This window comes from Strix uralensis, chromosome 17 (genome assembly GCF_047716275.1).
Source record: "Strix uralensis isolate ZFMK-TIS-50842 chromosome 17, bStrUra1, whole genome shotgun sequence".
In the NCBI taxonomy this organism is placed as follows: domain Eukaryota; kingdom Metazoa; phylum Chordata; class Aves; order Strigiformes; family Strigidae; genus Strix; species Strix uralensis.
Genome location: NC_133988.1, coordinates 16718256 through 16736372, shown reverse-complemented (window position 1 = coordinate 16736372; position 18117 = coordinate 16718256). Strand labels below are relative to the sequence as shown.

Genomic DNA, 18117 nt, shown 5'->3' with positions numbered 1-18117 from the left:
CTTAGGGAAGTCACTACTAGAAATCTTTCCCTTTGTGTCCTCTAAGAGGATTCCTGGCTCTGGCCAAGCTCGATTCTGTACTTAGAGAAGCCCCAGGAGTGTGCTTTGTTTGCAATAAACAGAGCAGCCTTCAGCTGCCTTTGCTTTTCGTTCATACACGATGTTCTCAAAGGGCAGAGACAGTGCCGCGTTGGTCCAGCACACCTGCAGTCTCCACAGCCCACGTTCCCAGCACTTCTGGCTGGAAGACTTCAAGTAACTGCCCTTTTCAACTTCTCTCATCAAGAGGGCTTCCCAGCCCTTTTCCAGCCAGCGCTGGCCGTGTGCCCAAGCAGCGCTGCGAGGGGCTGTCCCTCCCACACTCACGCAGAGCGCCGGGCGCTTGGTGGGCGAGTCCTGGCGACAGTGCGAGCTGTGGATCCGGTGCCTCTGGACCAGCTCGTCAGCCGAGGGGTCTGTCCAGAAGTGGTCAGCAGTCTTCATCTTGGTGTACTCCAGCGCACAGGGCCCCACTGCACGAAGAAAACAGCAAATGGAAGTCAGTGGTGGTGTTCCCACGACTGTGGTCACCTCAAAGAATCACCAAGGTTGGAAAAGCCCTTGAAGCTCCTCCAGCCCAACCATGAACCTCACCCTGACCGTTCTCAACTCCACCAGATCCCTCAGCGCTGGGTCAACCCGACTCTTCAACCCCTCCAGGGATGGGGACTCCCCCCCTGCCCTGGGCAGCCCATTCCAACGCCCAACAACCCCTTCTGCAAAGAAATCCTTCCTAAGAGCCAGTCTGACCCTGCCCTGGCGCAGCTTGAGGCCATTCCCTCTTGGCCTGGCGCTGGTTCCTTGGCTCAAGAGACTCCTCCCCCCTCTCTGCACCCTCCTTTCAGGGAGTTGAAGAGGGCCATGAGGTCTCCCCTCAGCCTCCTCTTCTCCAGACTAAACCCCCCCAGTTCCCTCAGCCGCTCCCCATCAGACCTGTGCTCCAGACCCTGCACCAGCATTGTTGCCCTCCCAGACCCCCAGCGTCTCAGCACAGGCAGAGAGCGTTGGCCTCAGCACACACTGCTGCGTTGTGGAACAGCAGCAAAGAATTCAGAGGGGTCAGCAGCCCTGGCAGAGAGCAACAACCCACTGCCTGAGCGGCCGTGCGCACGCCGAGCCCCGCGTCATGGCATGGCACTGCTTCCCAGAGCCCCGCCCCAGCCCTGCTTCATGCCTGTCAGAATTACTGTGAAGCCTGGGGAAACCCCCAAGCTCAGTTTTGCAACTCTCCATCTCTAGGCACTGCTCGGCAGCTGCGCAGCACGTGGGCTTTATAGCGCTCCACAGGGCTACCTGCCCAGGGCTATTAAGTTTTCTGAAGTTCTTACTGGGAAACAAGTGCATTTCACATTCCAGATCACAGAACTGGGAACACCGCTCTGGAAAACAAGCTATCAAAGTAGGGTAAGAGGAAAGCGTTACCCAGTAAAGATGCAAGAATTGGCCCATCCACAGGATCCATCAGGAGAGCTTCTTTCTCATAGTACTTACTAGAAAAAAAAATAAAGAGAGCAGAATGCTGTAGCACTTCAGCCCCCTGGGACTGCAAAATGATAGAGACAGTGGTTTTAAATCACTGTAATGCCCTTCTCTTTCTGTATCACTCCTTGATGGTGAGAGGGCAAGAAGCCCTTAATAGGCTGTTTCTGCCAGCTCTGAAATTCCTGGGGAATAGACGCCCTCCTGCAGCACACTGCAAGCACCACATCTCCTAACAAACCACCCCAGGGCTGGAGGCGACACCTCCCCGGGGCAGGACACCTCAGCATGCAGCTTCCAGAAGACAAGGATGATGCAGTCCCTGACAACCCAGCCATCAGCAGGGCAAGCGTGGCCTGTTTTTATTTTAGGGAGCGTATGGTGTCAGAGTCCCTGTGCTGGGCACAGGGCAACACAACGGGCCTGTCCCATCCAGGGAATTCTCCAGCCCACTGGGACACAGCTCGGCCAGCAACACCTCCAGCACCATGGGAAGGGGCAGGTGCTGGTAGTGAGTTGGGACGGGTGAATGGTTGGCCTGTGCCAGCACTCACCTGCTGTTTTCTACCAAGTAATGCACGATTTTATCCAAGACCTTTTCAAAGAGGGCTGTGCGGATCCAGAGGTGCTTGACGGCTTGAGGAGACAGGTTGGGCAGCTTCGGCATCTTGCGCACATTCTCCGGGATGCTCTGGACTTGATTTCGTCTTTAGAAGTAAGAAGGCAAAAGACAACAACATCACTGGCTCATCACCGAGCACTGCGGGAGCCCTTGCAGCATCTCGAGGGGCACGAGGTTGGTGTTTCAGTGGTGCTGACGGGGCTGGCTGGGGGAAGCCCAGGGAACCGCGTGGGGACAGGGCCCTGGAGACTGCTCCCTTCATCTATTCCACCCCCTGCTCCAGAAGGCCCACATCTGCATTTGAAAACTGACTTCACTAAACCAGTTTCCCACTGTAAAGGCAGCCTAGAACAAGCTTCTGCCTCAGCAGAGTCCTCCAACCCACACACCTTCTCCACCAGTGCCTGAGGACAGCAGTTCACAAGCAAAGCAGCTTATCTTAGGACAGCACAACGATTCCTGCCCCCAGGTAGCTGCTCCATCCATCTCCCTGCTTCCTGTTCAAGGATGAGTAAGCCACTCTCAAACAGAAGTTGAATTAGTGCAGGTTCAAGCCCTGTACATTGAGGCAGGCCAAATTTGGTTCCAGTTGGCTTAGTGCACCGGTCCATAAACTGTGCCAGTTCAGGAGCAAACACGCTTAGCTGTCCCTGAAGCATGAGACAAGGGGCAGAGGGAGTAAGAACTCGTCCATCCTAGCTTAAACCACAACTGCAACCCTTAAGTCTCCTAGAAAAGCAACCAGTTCAGTCAAGATATCAAAAGTGCAGGACAGGACTCTGCTCCCCTGAGGGAGAAATTCCTCCTGTAGAGGCTCAAGCTGGACATCACGATCCACAGCCATACCCGAACTACACACCCACACCAAAACACGAGCGACGCCGGTGCCTTACGCATTCTCGATGAGCTGCTCCAGGTCTTGCACTTTCTTGCAAAGCTCCTCTGCCAGAGGAAAGCTCTTTCCCACCTTCATAAACAGAGCCGCTATCTTGTTGCTGCGCAGAAATCCTGCTGCCCTCCGCTTCAGGCCGTACAAGACACAGGCCTCCACCGCAGCTGCAACAGAGCGAAGCCGTTACTGAAGCAGCAGGAGAGCTCAGAGCTCACGTCACAACAGCCGGTCTCCTGCTGCATCCACGACCTTACTCCGCAGTAGAAATGTTTCCCAAGAGGAAACCAGTGCCACGTTCTGCTTCTGCCTAAGCAGATGGGAGATTAGGGAACCCAGATGTTTCTTGACCCAAAGCAGCAGTGGTGCAGCTTTTCTGCCTGTGGAGTCATCAGTTCTGCTGATTATATAGAGGTACAGCTTTAGTTTTGGAAAACTGAAAGACTGAGGTGAGTGCAGTCTATTACAAGTTCAGCTGATCTGAACAGACGACTGGCTTGATGGAACTACACATGAACTGCGGGTGTGCCAAGACTGTGCTTCAACGGAGAGTGAACTTGTGCCTGCTAAAGTAGATCCAGGGTGTCCCTGAAATCACCTGGGACAGACTAGTCAGGCAGACTAACTTGTTTTGGACCGGCTTATCTGACCAAGCACCAGCACAAAGAGACCTTTCTAGACTGGTGATGAAATGGGAACGTGCGGCTTTCGGACCACAAAGGTGGTAGCTTTGGGCCACCAGCAGCGAGCTGGCGGTGCTGGCGTGCCAGGCTGGCAGCTTGGAGGAAGATTTACCAGAGAGCTTTGCTCATTCATAAAAACAGAGCAGGAGAGAGGACTTGGACCACTGTGCTCACAGCCCTTTGTTCCAGAAACACCAGGATCCAGCTCTGCTACCCTGAATGCAAATTAATGTAATGCTGGAAAAATCTCAGTGTGCACGGAGGTCGCATCCTGCTCCCAGGTCTGTGCTGGCACAATCGCTGTTCCCAGAGCTGTCCCAGTGGAGGAGCGACGGCTCATGGCGTGGCGGTACCACACGGATCAGGAGCTGCCGAGAGCCCGCTCACACGGAGTCACTCAGGTTAAGCCTGTGGGAGTGAACAGTTGATCTCTGGTTTAACAGCTTGAAGCTAAGCGTGGCTGTACACCGCACAGCGACGCGGCTGCTGGGCTGAACGGGTCTGAAACCGCTTCAGGTGACTGGAGCGGGACGGAGAGCAGGCTTTGCGGTGTCGCTGGGGAGGGACTGCCAACAGCACACCAGTCTTGGGGTCCCTCCGCCAGCTCAGCACACGAGTCCCTCTCCTTTCCCTCCAGCGTGCTCATCAGTCCAGCCACCACCATTAATCAAAGGGCTAGATGGAAAGATGGGTTGTAAAACTTATATATTTTAAGGCAGAGAACATCCCCACCTGGCCTTCAGGAAAATGTCCTCGTCAGACACGTGACAACTAACTGCATCTTCTCCAGGTAGGATAATTGCTTTGCTATGCAGACAAACAGGCTGACATTCTCCTTGCAGGCTTCTCGCAGTTTGTAGAGAAACCAAACAACTCCCTGAAGTTTTCCCCTCGGCCCAGTCTGAGGGATGGGTACGGCTGGAACAGGAGCTTTCACCACACTGTGCTGGGATGGTCCAAGTGTGAAGGAGAAAGCTCAGGAGCAAGAGACAGGCACACTGAGGATTTCCTAAAGCAGCTGAGGAAATGAGGCAATTTTTTCACAAAAAAATCCCAGGGTTTACACAAACGTTTTCCTGAAAAACCTAAAGGCAGTAGAGAACCTGGGAATAAACCCCAGGCAATGCCAGCGGCTCAGTCTGGCTTCAGAGACCCTCCCAGCTGGGTGGCGACTCAGTTGGCTCCTCATAGCTGGTACTCGGCAGTTAAGTCCCCGTGCAAGGCTTTGCCTAACTCCCTGCACTGGACTTTGCTGAAAGGCAGCGTCAGACACTCACCAGACCACAGCGAGTGCCCGGAGAGCACCAGCACCCTGCCTGGGCAGGCAGGAGCGGGGAGCCCGGGCGGGCGGCTCTGCCGGCGCTGGGAGACAGCGATGACTCCACAGAAAGCTGCGCACACGTAGCGGCTCCAGCGGCAATCTGTTTGCCAGAGTCCCCTGGGAGGGCACGGGATGGATGTCTAGTGTCAAACACAGACTTATTAAACAGGCTGATCAAAGCACTGGAAAATTACATGGACCCACAGTTCTGCAGGCTATTGATCTGGGTCTGACAAGAAGCTTTCTGGCGTACCAGCACCCCTCCTTCCCCAGGAAGCCGACGCTGCCGAGCTCAGCCGCGCTGAGCCTTCCCCGCAGCGGCCCAGCAGATGCTGATTCGCCTCTCGCTTGGAAAGGCATTTTTTCCTACAGCTGAACAACTCTATGGAGACATTAAAAAAGACATTTCATGCAGACCCATCAGCTCTCAGGGCTGCGAGATGCTCTCATTATCTCTGCCCTGCTTAGTGCCATGCCCGAGTTCACCGCCGAGCAGGCAGGGCGGGCGGGCAGCATCTGAGGCGCTGCCAGACATATCCCACGCTAACTGCAGAAAAGCAACACATCTGGGCCAGCCAAGTCCTCCTCACACAGTAACAGCCATTCAGAGCCACTGGATGGATGTCTAGTTTTTAAACAAAGCCCTTCACAAACCTTCCTGAAGCCCAAACATGCTGCAAACACACGCACGCATGGATGGGTCTTCCTACCTGTACCAGAGGATTATTCGCAGCTGCAAAATAAGACCAGACAGCTTCCTGGCTTTGGGACCAACTGCAAGAAGACCCACCCCTCCCTCACAAGCACTCAAATCAACCCATCCCACATCCCTTCATTCATTTGTTCTGTGCTCCAAGGCTGAAATACAAGTGACAGACACAAACAACCCTCCTGCCTGAGACTGCATCCAGTCATGCCCATTTTAGCGCCTGACCATGGAGCTGGCATCTCCCAAAAGCTCAGGCCTGTCCTCGCTGATAACCTCCCGCAGTGGAGTCAACCGCAGCCAAGCGAGCTCAGGAGCTAGCTGGAGTGGAATTGCAAGCAGAAAAGCCACAGCTTTGGTTTTGGAATGCAAGGTTATGCTGACTTATAGCCGAAGAAGAAATCACAGCAGCACCTTCAAAACCTGAGACCGAACTGAGGGTGAGGTCTGGGGGACCACACGCCCACATCAGCCCATGTCTGCTGCCAGCACCACCGCCCCCTCCTCCAATTTGTACTTTGGGGGATTTCCCTGTTCCCAAGCAGCTCTTTCGAGGTGGCCTCAGCCTCCACAGCGAGTGCCAGCCTGGCCGGGCTCCAACGCTCACCTGGGGCAGCCAGACACGGTGTAAGAGCAGCGCTGGATTTGTGGCATTCCCAGCTCTGCTAAGCCATCAGCTGTCAGATTAATTATGCTGTCAAGCAGCAACTTATCAGGGCCCAGTTTTCTGCCAGCTGCACGAGGTAACAAGAGGGCAGCAAGGCAATGAGCCCAAAAAGCCCCTCTGCGCCTCGCACCCACCCTCGTATGCTGGAGAGAAAAGTCATGCAAGCAAGCCTTCAGTCATCAGCATCTGTCACCAACGCCACAGACTGACCCTCTCCAAAACGCTTCTCCTGCTGGCAAAACTACACACAACTGCACAGTCTCCAAGGAAAAACCCTCCCTGTGCTCTCCCAAGGGCTCAGAAGCTTGAGCACATAAACTAAGTGTATCAGGTCCATGCTAAATCCAGGGATAGTGGTAGATTTTTTTTTAACCTTATGATTTTTTGAGCCCAGTCCATAACTTACTGTCACCACTGCAAACAGACACTGCGAAGAGAAAGACTCTCCCCATCCCCACGGCAGAAACACACAGTGCAGGGGTTCTGTGCAGCTACGCCCAGGCAAGGGGGGAGTTTGATTTCTTGGCAAAAGACTAAAGATATTTGAGATCCCGAGAGCGCTCTGGCCCAGCACAATTCAAACCGCTCAGGGGCTGAGCACGAAGGCAGTCTCGGCACTGATGTGGACAACAAACCCCCCTCAGCTCACGCAGGCCCCCAGCCCCGCTGCCAGCTCTCCATCAGCCTCCCAGGGCAGCGTCAACGTGACAGATGCCAATTCGCGTTTTTCTGCTTCAAACCCTTCCCTTCCAGGCAAAACAGGGCAGCTGCCCTTTCCTGCCAGACCACTGGTCTCATCAGAAGGTGTTTGCGGTACACTGGCTACGCAGAGGATGAGGAGGGCTCAACGAGGAGGGCTCTGTGGGGAAGGTGGCTCTTCCCAGAGAACAGGGGAGCTCTGCCTAGCCAGAGCCAAACTTGCAGCACGCTCGGCTTGTCAGGGAAAGAGATTATTTATAAGCTCACGCAGCTCACGGAGAGCCACAGCACCGAGGAAGGTGCACATACCATCCAAATGAGAGAGCAACAGCAGACGGACCAGAAGGTGTAGACACCAGAAGCCAGTGAAAGTGCAGCAGCAGCATTAAGAAACCAGAAGGATCCAACGAGCCCTCCGTGCCTGGATGCCTCAAGCTCCGTGTCGCAGGAGGCTATAAATAATTCCAGGCTGCAAAGCCTCGTGCTGCACAGAAAAGCAGAGAATGAGTCACACCTTGAAGTCTGTTCTGCTCTTTCGATGCCATTCGGTCGACAGCGTACAAAGGCACAGAGGCCTGAAACAAGCATCTGCATGTCTTTTATGTGAGGGCCCAGGAGAAAAGGCAGACGACAGCCTCTTTGCTCTCTGAAGCAGAAAAGGAGACCTCACAGCTCCCTCCTCTTTCTTTTCTGTGCCCGTCTGTGGATGCTACTGCCTTATTCAGCGGCGACAGCGCTGCACGAGCCTTCTCCAAGCAACTTCTCCTAAAGCTAGTTGTCATCGCTTCTGTCATTTTCTTCCTAGCCTCCAAATTAGCAAGCTGCCCTCAGCTATTTGTAAACTGAGGAGTGTGGTTCCCGCTCCGCACGCCGCCTGCAGCATTTGCTCAGCAGCAGCCACATGGACCCAGCCTGGGCGTGTTGGAAGCGCCGCTGCCTGTAACTCAGCAAATGTCTCTGCTGAGAGCGACCAGCACGGCAAGCGGGTCAGGCTGCAAACGGGCACCCCCTTCCCTGGGAGCCAGGGCTCGTGGTGTTGGTTCCCTGGCAGCTTCAGTCCCAGGGCTGAGCCACAGGACGACAGAGGAACTTCTTGCTTTGGCCTTTAAAGAAACTTGCTCGGCCAAGGACCCTGCCAGGTCCAGGTCCCCGTCTCAAATCCCCAGCAGCAGCAGCGCTGCGCAGACACCCCGCAGCTGCGCTTGCTCAAGCTCCTCGGTTTGCAGGAGCAACACTTACCCTCGCAGCTACGCTGGGCTCTGCGCGGGGACCACGGGGCTGGCTGTCACCTGGGGAGGGGAGGTGGCAGCGAACAGCAAGGCACAGCTAAAACCAGCCGGTAGCCTCCCTCCCTTAACACTGCTGCTCTGCGGAGAGCAGGGAAGGTTTGTCAGCAGCTCTGTGCCCTGCAGAAAGGAACACAGGCAGTTTCCGCCATCGAAACGCTTTGCAGAGGCAGCTGCTGGCCTGGGAAGGCCCCTGGTCTCAGGGGGTCACCACTGCACGGCAGCAAGGGACAAGGAGGCGCCCGAGATCTGCTCCAGGAGCGCCCAGGTACGTCGCAGAGGCCAGGCTCTGCCCAATGGTGCCCCCAGAGATTCCCCACAGTCCCCCAGGACTGCAACGAGCAGGAAGGCTGTAGCTGTTCGGAAGGCTCAGGTCAAGGGAGCCCACAACATCACCCCCACTACCCGGCAGAGCTGGGCCCAGACGCCGTCGTGGCAGCCTGCCTGCTCAGCCATCGCCCTGCGTGTTGCCATAGACACTACCGCGGTAGCCGGAGAAGGGAGAGCCGGCACGTGGTGGCTCGTACGGGGGCCAGGGCTGCAAAATTGGTGAGTGGGCAGAGAGGGAGCACAGCTTCTCCCAGCAGAGCTCCGAGGATGCCTCCTCTGCCTATTTTCTCGGTAGAAATGCGTGAAACAGAGAGGGCAGCCAGCAAGCACCACAGCCCGCTCAACGGCACGGCAGGCACGGCTTCCTCGGCAGCAGCGCGCGGCCAGTGAGCGGGAGAGATCGGACGGAGCCAGGAGAAAGGGCAGCACCCACCAAGCAGAGGGAACCTCGACCCACGCTGGGGGCACAGGCACACACCGCGCTCCCCCAAAGCCCCTTCCAAGCAGGGACAGATGCTGCACTCCAGGACCAGACCTCCTGCCCTGGGAGTCAGCGGGCAGAGGGAACTCTAACCACTTCCATCACGAGTTCAGTGGAGGAACTGCGGCTTGCAAACTTCAGGGATCAACCCAAAGAGGGCAATTCCACTGATTTTGGTGAACAGAGCTTCATCTCACGCATGCAAGCGGGGAAGCACAGCAGAGTAAGACACGTAGCAGAATCACGAGCCCTCAGTAAGCCGCCTTCAGCAAACTACCTCTGCCATTTGCCCAGTGCTGCCAGCGAGCAGCAGCGACAGCTTTCGCATCCACACCGCCTCGAGAGCAGCCCTGGGAGGGAGAACCACTGTGTCTGGCAGAAGCCTGGCAGAACCATCCCTCACAAAGCCAGCTGCCGCTCTACGCAACACTGCCAAGGGAAGGGGCTATAAACAGATTCAGAAACAAAGGCACCTGGGAAAACCACCATTGTGCAAGTCTACTACTGGGCCAGAGGACAGCAGGGGACTTGCTATTCTTCTATAGTGGTCACTGGTGTCTCCCAAAACCACTACCCATCTCTCAGACAGCTGCTAGTGAGGAGGCAGAGGCAGAGGGAGGGCACCGGGCACCAGGCACCTTGCCAAAGCACGTTCTCAAGCTCTGGGTGAGTGGGTAAACACTTGACACTGCCAGAGCACAGAAATCACAGCTCACGTGTCTGATTAACGTTGTCCCTTTGTCTCCTTGAAGCCCCCCCGCATCTGCTCCAGCTCCACCCCACCTGCATCCCCATGGGGCTCAGAAATTTTCTTATCCAAGCAGCACCTAGCACAAAGGACCTGTTCCATGCCCAGGGCTCCTGGGCTACAACCACCTCACTCATCCGACAGCCTGAAGGGCTTGCCCTGCTATCAATAGACTAATTAGCTTCCGCCTAGGTTTGATATTCATCAAACAATCCCCAGTCCCCCAGCCAGGTCTCCCCGCTTTTGCAAACACTGACGCTGGCAGTACCTGGCAGACAGGGCAGCTGAAGCTGCTGAAGAAGCTGCTTTACCTGGGCATTAACTGTCCGAGGCAGACACTTATTCTCCACTTTGAATGGGTGACCAGAGCTGCACAGAAGGGCCAAAAGAATAGAAATAATCTAACTTTGCCACCCTGACTGCAAAGTCTCCCCTGATGATCAGCAGTGATCTTAGTAAAAGGCAAAATTCTGTTTTCATCTGTCAGAGACGAGATGGAGCCAAGGTGTTAGACCATTAGCCCCACTCTGTGGGCTGGTCCAGCCCCCAGAAACCTTCTCCAGTGCTCAGTGCTGGCCTGCTGAGCTCTGCACTGGGCAGGGCGCTGAGACCTGGCCTCAAACTCATACCACATGCCACCAGGAACAAGGTTGCCCTCTCCTGCTCCACACTACCTTTGAGATACAACTACTGCTCCTCTCCTGCTCCACAGTCCTTGCCCAGAGTCCCCCCTGCACGTACCGCAGACAAAAGCCAACAGCTCTTCAGGGAGGTTTTTGGAAAACGCTTCGCCAAGGTTTTGATGGACCCATTCTGAAACACTTCCACATTTACAAAACTGTACACCAGTAGAAAAAAGAATAGGTGAAAAAAACAGATTAAGTGAAAAGCACAGCTGCCAGAAAACAAGCCTGAAACCAGCACAATGTCAGAGCAGATCTTCCACAAAGTCCATTTACAATTCTTTAGCAGCCTCCAGCCTGCTCCTGCACTCAGGCAGAACGAAGACTCCTTTCCTTAAATTCCTGTTCTCTAATAGCAAAGAAATATTTGGACTTGACCGACTTTCTGTTGAATCAATTCTTAGGGGAATTAAAAGATTATTTCTAGTATTTCTTAAATGACTGTATACACTGCCAACATCCCTCCCTCTTTTGACACATCTCAGTATATTTTAAGCACAGAGCAAGGACCTCAGGGACTGCGACCGCTGCCAGAACAACTCCTCCTCTGGCACCAACCACCTCCTCAGCCCCAGCACAATGCCCCAGAACCAGAGTGTGTCCCCAGGAACAGCGCCGGCTCCGGGCAGGAAAAGCCCAACGTGAAGAGGATGCTCCAGCCCCCCGTTCACGTCCACATCCCGCCACTGGAGACTCACCACAGAAGGAGATGATGTGGCTGCTGTCCTCATGCACAAACTTCCTCGTCACCGCCTCCTCCATGATCTGCTTCACCTGTTGAACAGAGGCCGGGTTAGAGAAAACGTTGAATTTCAGCCCCAGAGCAGAGTGAGGAGACCTGTGGTGGAGCGGGTGCGAGATGCTCTGCTGGCTTCGTGTCTGTAAGGAAACCTCCTCTGCTCTCTGACTTTTCTAATCGCTCTAACGGCGCAGGAGGTCTCACAGAGGATTAACACAGCTTTGCCTGCTGAGCATCACCTCCTATTTCAAAAAGTCAGATATAAAAAAAAAAGGTTGTTTTGTTTTTGAGAAACTTCAAAGTAAGAAAACAGCAGAGAATTAACTGCAGGAAGCAAGCATCATTTAGATAAAAGACATCTTAATAAGGGTAACCAAATCTCATACTTAATGCTTTTACAGCATTGTTATGTTCTTTCATTTTATGGGGATTTGACAAATTCCATGTGAAATCGCTGTTCCAAATGTCAATGCCAAATTCAATGATCACCTGGCACCAAATGTGATTGCACAGCAATGCAATCAGCGCTGCCCTCCCGAACGACTGAGTCTCCACTGCTCATGTCACATTACTGGCACTCATTTCAGGGCAATTAACCCAAAGGAAGCTGTCGTGTAGGTTGCACATCAGGGGCACAATGAGGGGAAGAAAATAAATAGGGACCTGTATAAATTAGGAGCGTAGACACAAGGTGGGAGGTCAGACCTGCCAGGTAAACAGGCTACAGAGGACAGACTGTGGCCTTGGGGAAGCTCCCAGGACTGTCTGGCTACTCCACAGCAGCAGCTCAGCAGAGCCTGAGGAGCCCAGAACTGCCAGAGCAAGAAATCCAAGCACCCCTCTAGCACTGCTGCTCTTCCACGAGTACCTGTCACCGCCAGCACTGGCACTGCCCCGCTCTCCCCCTGCCACGCAGAGCGTCCCTCTGGCAGCACACACACCCCTCAGACCTGCTTGGGAGAAACAGCAGGGTCACCCCATAAATAAGCACTAACGAACTCGGTGTGCATTAAAGCTGTTACACATCCGCTCAGAGCCAGCAGGTCCAACCGCTGCCGTGAGGGCCTTCCCTGTGGCTCAGCTTCAGCAGCTCGCCCAGACCAGAGATTTCCTGGCAGGGCTGGCCCTCACCCCTCAGTGCAGAGCACTCCCACCGTGCCCGAGCCCCCTCTCAGCTCTCCAGCCCACCTGCCCACGCAGCCCGTGTTGTTTCCGTGGTATTTTGGAGCTAAAAAAACTGGGCTAGACCAAGCTTTGTTCCACAGCAACTGCAGGTTATAAACTTGAGTCGCTGTCAAAGGAGAGGATTTTGTAAGTGCCTTGTTGCCCTATTTCTGATGATCAGCTTCCAACCCAGGTTGCCAGCAGCCTGTCCCCCCTTGCTGAGGATCTGTGGAAACATGTTGTCCTCCCTCCATGTCTCCCACTGCTCCTGGCAGCTACCTCGCCGCTGTGCTGAACTTGAACTCAGTTATTCTCTACAAGGAGGACACTGAAGGCAGCATCTGAACACATGCTGCTGCTGAACAGTGACAGTTTTCGGCACCTCAAGCAACTTTGCGCTCTCAACAGAGATGACTTCTCCCATTCCCACGGGTTGGGGGAACGCTGCTGGGGGTGCTCTGACTTTCAGGGTGAGATTCTGCATGAAATGCCCTTAAAGCTGGATGATGTGGGGGAGTATGGTCCTATGATCAGGGCAGGGCAGAGCAGGGAACACAGAGCCACTCCGAGGGCTGCCTCTGCTCTCCAGCAACTTCATCTCCATTCGCCCCCACGCCTCTGTAGGACGCAGGAGCTGCACACCAGCGATGTGGAGTTCAGTGCTCAGGGGGGTTTGAGCCTTGCTCAGGCGCTGCTGGAGAAGTTGGGTGTTATTAATGAAGGAGGCAGCCCTAGACTGAGGGCTCTGCCTGCCGCCGTCGTCCACCACCGCCTCGGCCAGCTCGTACCAGCAGAGCCATGGATCTGCCGTCCCTCCGCCCGTCCCCCCATCCCTCCGCAGCCCTGGGGCAAACATCACAGCCTTTCCAGCCCTGCTCGGTCCCCAGGTGTCACCCTCCCTGATCCTGCTGAAATCAGCAAAAGTCCAGCTGAATGTTTGGCCCTTAAACAGTCAGTTCCTAACTGGTTTTCCTTTTAAATACAGAGTTGCCAGCGTGCCCGGATCTCATCTTCTAGTGCCTCTATAACATCTTGCTTTTCACTCTGTGGTTTCAGAAAACGCAGGGGAAAGGGTTCACAGTGCAGAGATGTGGGCGTAAGAGAGGCTCTGCTTATCAAGATGTTCCTTCTGAAGGCACAGGGAGGAGGAGAAAACAGCAGGTCAAGTCTTGGCCAAGCAAACCTTGCATGTATGAGAGACCTTTAATGGCATCATCTGGGGAATTAAACTCCTTTGCAAGATATAATCAAGGTCAGATATGCACAGCTGACAGCTCAATGAAGGAAATCCTTTTATGAATATGGATTAAGAAAAAAGTCCTCTCTACAGCCAAAAGCATATCTCTGCATGTCAAAGCAATCAGGTCAGCTCCCAGTGCTGCTCTGCTCCGAGGCACGGGGTGACTAACAGAGCCTGCTCGTGAACCCCAGGGGAGCAGGACAAGCACAGGGAATTCACCTGGACCCCGGCAGCCCAGATGAGCTGACAGCCAGTCAGGAACTCGCAGCAGGGAACGTCACCGAGATGCGGACCTGGGGACCGGAGGTGGCTCAGAGCTGGGAATTCACCTCGGCACAGCACGATACAGCTCCTGCAGCCCGACTCCAGCTGCAGGAACACCCCGGGCACTGAGGGCTCCGCTTCCAGAGACTCGCCAGAAAGCTCCCTCTTCTACCTCAGTGCTTCGCTGCGGCAAGTGGCCACAAACTGCAGCCGTCCCTTATCAGGGCACCGTCCAGCATGGCGAGGCCAGGCGAGGCTAGCATCCCTTCATTTCATTACGCCCGACGTACAGTTTTGCCCCTTGTCCCGCTGCCATGTGCCGAGCACCATGGAAGGAGGCAGCTGCAGCCCTCACTCAGGCTTCACGGCTCCAGGAGCGTTTTATTTTAAACTTCCAACAACAGAAGGAATACCATGAAACAGAAACAGGGACAGAGCAAGTCCCAGCAAGAGGGAAGGAGTCCCTCTCTAACATCTGCTGCATTATAGCGACATAAATCCCCCGACCTTGGCTGCAGCAGTGAATTACAGACGGGAAGCAGCACACACCTCTGTCCACCAGCAGCCAGTGCCCAGGTGCACACCAAGACAGAGTTCCTCCTTTTCCTCCACCCGACATTACAAGTGTCCAACAAAGACATGCCAATCCCTCCTTTGGAAACCCCAGTTGTCCCAGGAACCATCACCCATCACCCCCTCGTTGCAGCCCTGGCAGAGGTCCAGCGATGAATGCCTTGGGACCTCGGGAATTCTCCAAAATTGGGCTCTCCCAGCAGGCTGAGCTGCCTTTGTCCAGACACAGCCCTCACCCGGGCTGAGCTTCCCCTGTCAGCGGGTCACGGGCACTTCTCTCTCACATACCCAACTAATCTGCTACAAAACAATGAACACACAGATATAAAATGTACCCTCATGGCAACACTAGTATCGTCTGTATTTCAAACCTTCCAAAATACACTTGAGAATCAATGCACATACCAGCTTCTGATCAAATTAGGAACGTACTCAAATTTAAGCAGTCTATTCAAATATTTGTCAGGCACCTTTCGCGCACGCCGCTGTCTCGCTGCTCGGACACGAGGCCACAGTCGCACCCCCCGCAGGACTGCCTTCTGTGGGCAGGGACCATCTGGTCATTCTGTGCCCGCAGAGCCACCAGCACAGCGGGATGCCGGCTCTGACCCGGCATCTCAGTGCCAACACGGCACGAACAACCTGCACTCTCCAGGCACACAAAAAAAAACCCTTCCAAGAGACACAGTTTAGTGGAAAATTACTCATTAAAAGAGGAAAAAAAAAAAGTGGTGTATTGACTGAGGTTATCACGCTAAACAAAATAAATCAAAGATATCTAAAGAAATAGAAGTGGAAAGGGCGCTGCAACAAGGGCACTCACCTGACATGAAGGGCTAGAGCAGAACGGGAGCAGCTCTACAACAAACACAAACCCCAGTAGACAGATAAATACGGTCTCGTAACAGAAAACAAGTGTTTTACCGAGAAAGTTTTCAAACAGAACAATTTTACATTTGCTCATAAATGGACACAACTGGCATCTCTAGGACAGCTCCAACCCAGAGAACCCCAAAACTCCTGACAGGTCTCCTATGCTGTTGTCTGCAGACCCCGAAGGACTCTCCCCCCCACCCTGGCCCCCAGCCCCTCCGCAGGGACCACAAACGCCGCAGCAGCACCCGCTGCCATCTGCCACGGTGCCCCCGGAGCCTCTCCCGGCAGCGCAGCACGTTTGGGACACTGCGGGGATGGAGAACGCCAGCTAACCCCCCGTTTGGCTCACTGCACAGAGAAGACTTGAACAGCCTCTAAATATGCTGCATTCCAGCATTTTAATGCTAATTCTCATATTGTAGCCAGAACAATCTCAACAAATGAAGCTGCCCACTCTTAGATAAAGCCAGTCTAAGGAAAATGAGATGTTTGCTCTTCTTTTATTAGAAAGGAAATTAAAACAGCAACTAATGATTTAGCTGTAGGTAAACTCGAGAGGAATATCATAAACTACTCCACAACAGTAAAACTACTCCTGGCTCCAGCTGTGAGCAGAGGACAAGTCACCCCTGCTCTGGGAGAGCAGGGTCACAGGGACACCCCACAACGAGGTGTCCACACAAACTCAACAGCATTAATTGCAGTTCCAAGAATACAACAGAAGACAGGCCAGTCTCGACATCACCGTCTGAATCACAGACTTGTGAGCAAGTGAGCTAGTCCTCCTTTGCTTCACGTGCAGGTCTAAATTACAAGGAAATCAATTTTTTTTTTCCTCCTTGTCGCATCTCCAAAGCCGGATCCAAGAGCCACAGGCACTGAGAAGAGTCCTTGGGTAACGGCATTCATCAGGGGCATCAGGAACCCCAGCGCACCCCCTTCAGAGCAGGGATCTGAGTCGCAGCCCCATACCTCCAGTGAGGCTCCTAATCCCAGAGTCAGCTTCTCTTTTGGTTCCTCTTGGCCTGGCCAGTTCCATCACAGCCAAAACACTGTTATTAAAATTTTGTTTGAGTAACCACTTTTGCGTCTCCCTTCAAAAACGAAAACAAAACCTTACCTATGCAACAACCCCCAGAGCCCAATGAGGGATGCAGGCTTAGATTTTTCCGCTACAAAATTCCCAGGACTGCACTTCATCTCAGAGTCCAATTTTCCCATAACAGAGCTTCAAAACCATGGCCAGTCCCAGCTGTCATTTACATTGGGGGAGCAAGCCAAATATGACAGCAGTTACAATAACCACCGAGGGGCAGAGATCAGGAGCAAACCAATAACTCTGGGTTTAATTAGTCTAAGGCAATATTGACTCACAACTCTCTTTTATTTGGCTGGATTTTTCCAGGCAAGTCACCATACAACCTCTACTCTAGATCATTCACTGATGTTTACAGCCACGATTTTCCCTGCCACGCTTCTTGCAAAGCCTTGTGCTGGTTATTAAGGCATTGGTATGGGAGCACAGCATCTCCCGTGTATTTGGCCATGCTCCTGACTCTGAAATTGTTTATAGCAAGCCAGACGCAGAGTCCCCAGCTTGATCCTTTTCCCTTTACTCAGAGAGGGCAGATTTAGATTAGCTATAAGGCAGAAATTCTCCCCTGTGAGGGTGGGGAGGCCCTGGCACAGGTTGCCCAGAGAAGCTGTGGCTGCCCCCTCCCTGGAAGGGTTCAAGGCCAGGTTGGACGGGGCTTTGGGCAACCTGGGCTAGTGGAAGGTGTCCCTGGTTGGAACTAGATGGTCTTTAAGGTCCCTTCTGACCCAAACCAGCCTGTGATTCTATGATTCATGTAATCCACATTCTGAAAACAAAAGATTTACAGTAAAAAAATATAGTGGAAATTAAGACGTCTTCTGCTGAACATCCACCTCTGCATGAGATGTCAAGCATTTGGGTGGGATGAGATGACGCAAGACCAGAGGCAGGAAGCTGCACTGCCTGTATCCTCTCAGAATCCACCTCACCTCAGAGGGCAACCAAGCACCGACTACCGTGGTGCCAGACAAAACTACTCTGCTCACCGGCAGCACTGCAACAGCTCAGGAAAACCCCAGCAGATACAGGAGGAGCCCTGGAAATCCCTCCTCCTTCCCACCTCTCTTTAACAGACTGCAGGAAGATGACTCCTACCCCAAGTAAACATGCAGGGAGTCAGAAAGAGCATCCCAATCCCCATCCAGCACAAACAACCCCTGTGTTCAGGAGCTACAATTGCCACTTGTGGTTCAAGTCTATTCATTAAATCTCAAGGCATTTCTTTTCCATGAACGTCTTTAACCTGCTCTTCTATATGTTAAAAAACCCAAAACTAAACAAACAAAAAAACCCCCCACACTGATGATATAGGCTTTAAACTTGGTTTGCTGTTGTATGTTCGCTTTTCAAATTCTATTATGAGCTGGTGTTTTCTCATTCTCATTGCAGTCTTTAAGTGCTGCTTTGATTATGTATTTGAAAGTTAATTCTATCCCAGTTTTGGCGCAACATGTCCACATGGGCACTCCTTGATGTAATCTGAGTTTTCCTTTAATTGCTTCTCCGAATCAAGGTCTCTTTCCAGGAATAAG

At 53.4% G+C, this 18117-nt stretch overlaps 1 protein-coding gene across 5 annotated transcripts in view; it reads right to left on the bottom strand.

Moving 5' to 3' along the window:
- The window catches only part of SGSM1 (small G protein signaling modulator 1), a 47300-nt gene that overhangs the window by 23030 nt on the left and 6153 nt on the right, over positions 1–18117 (bottom strand). For all 5 annotated transcript variants that reach the window (XM_074887118.1, XM_074887119.1, XM_074887123.1 and 2 more), the window contains exons 3-7: positions 11332–11407; positions 3034–3196; positions 2073–2225; positions 1462–1529; positions 367–512 (exon numbers count right to left, since the gene is read on the bottom strand). In XM_074887118.1, the coding sequence (XP_074743219.1) occupies positions 367–512; positions 1462–1529; positions 2073–2225; positions 3034–3196; positions 11332–11407 (606 nt within the window). The remainder of the gene's footprint in view (positions 1–366; positions 513–1461; positions 1530–2072; positions 2226–3033; positions 3197–11331; positions 11408–18117) is intronic.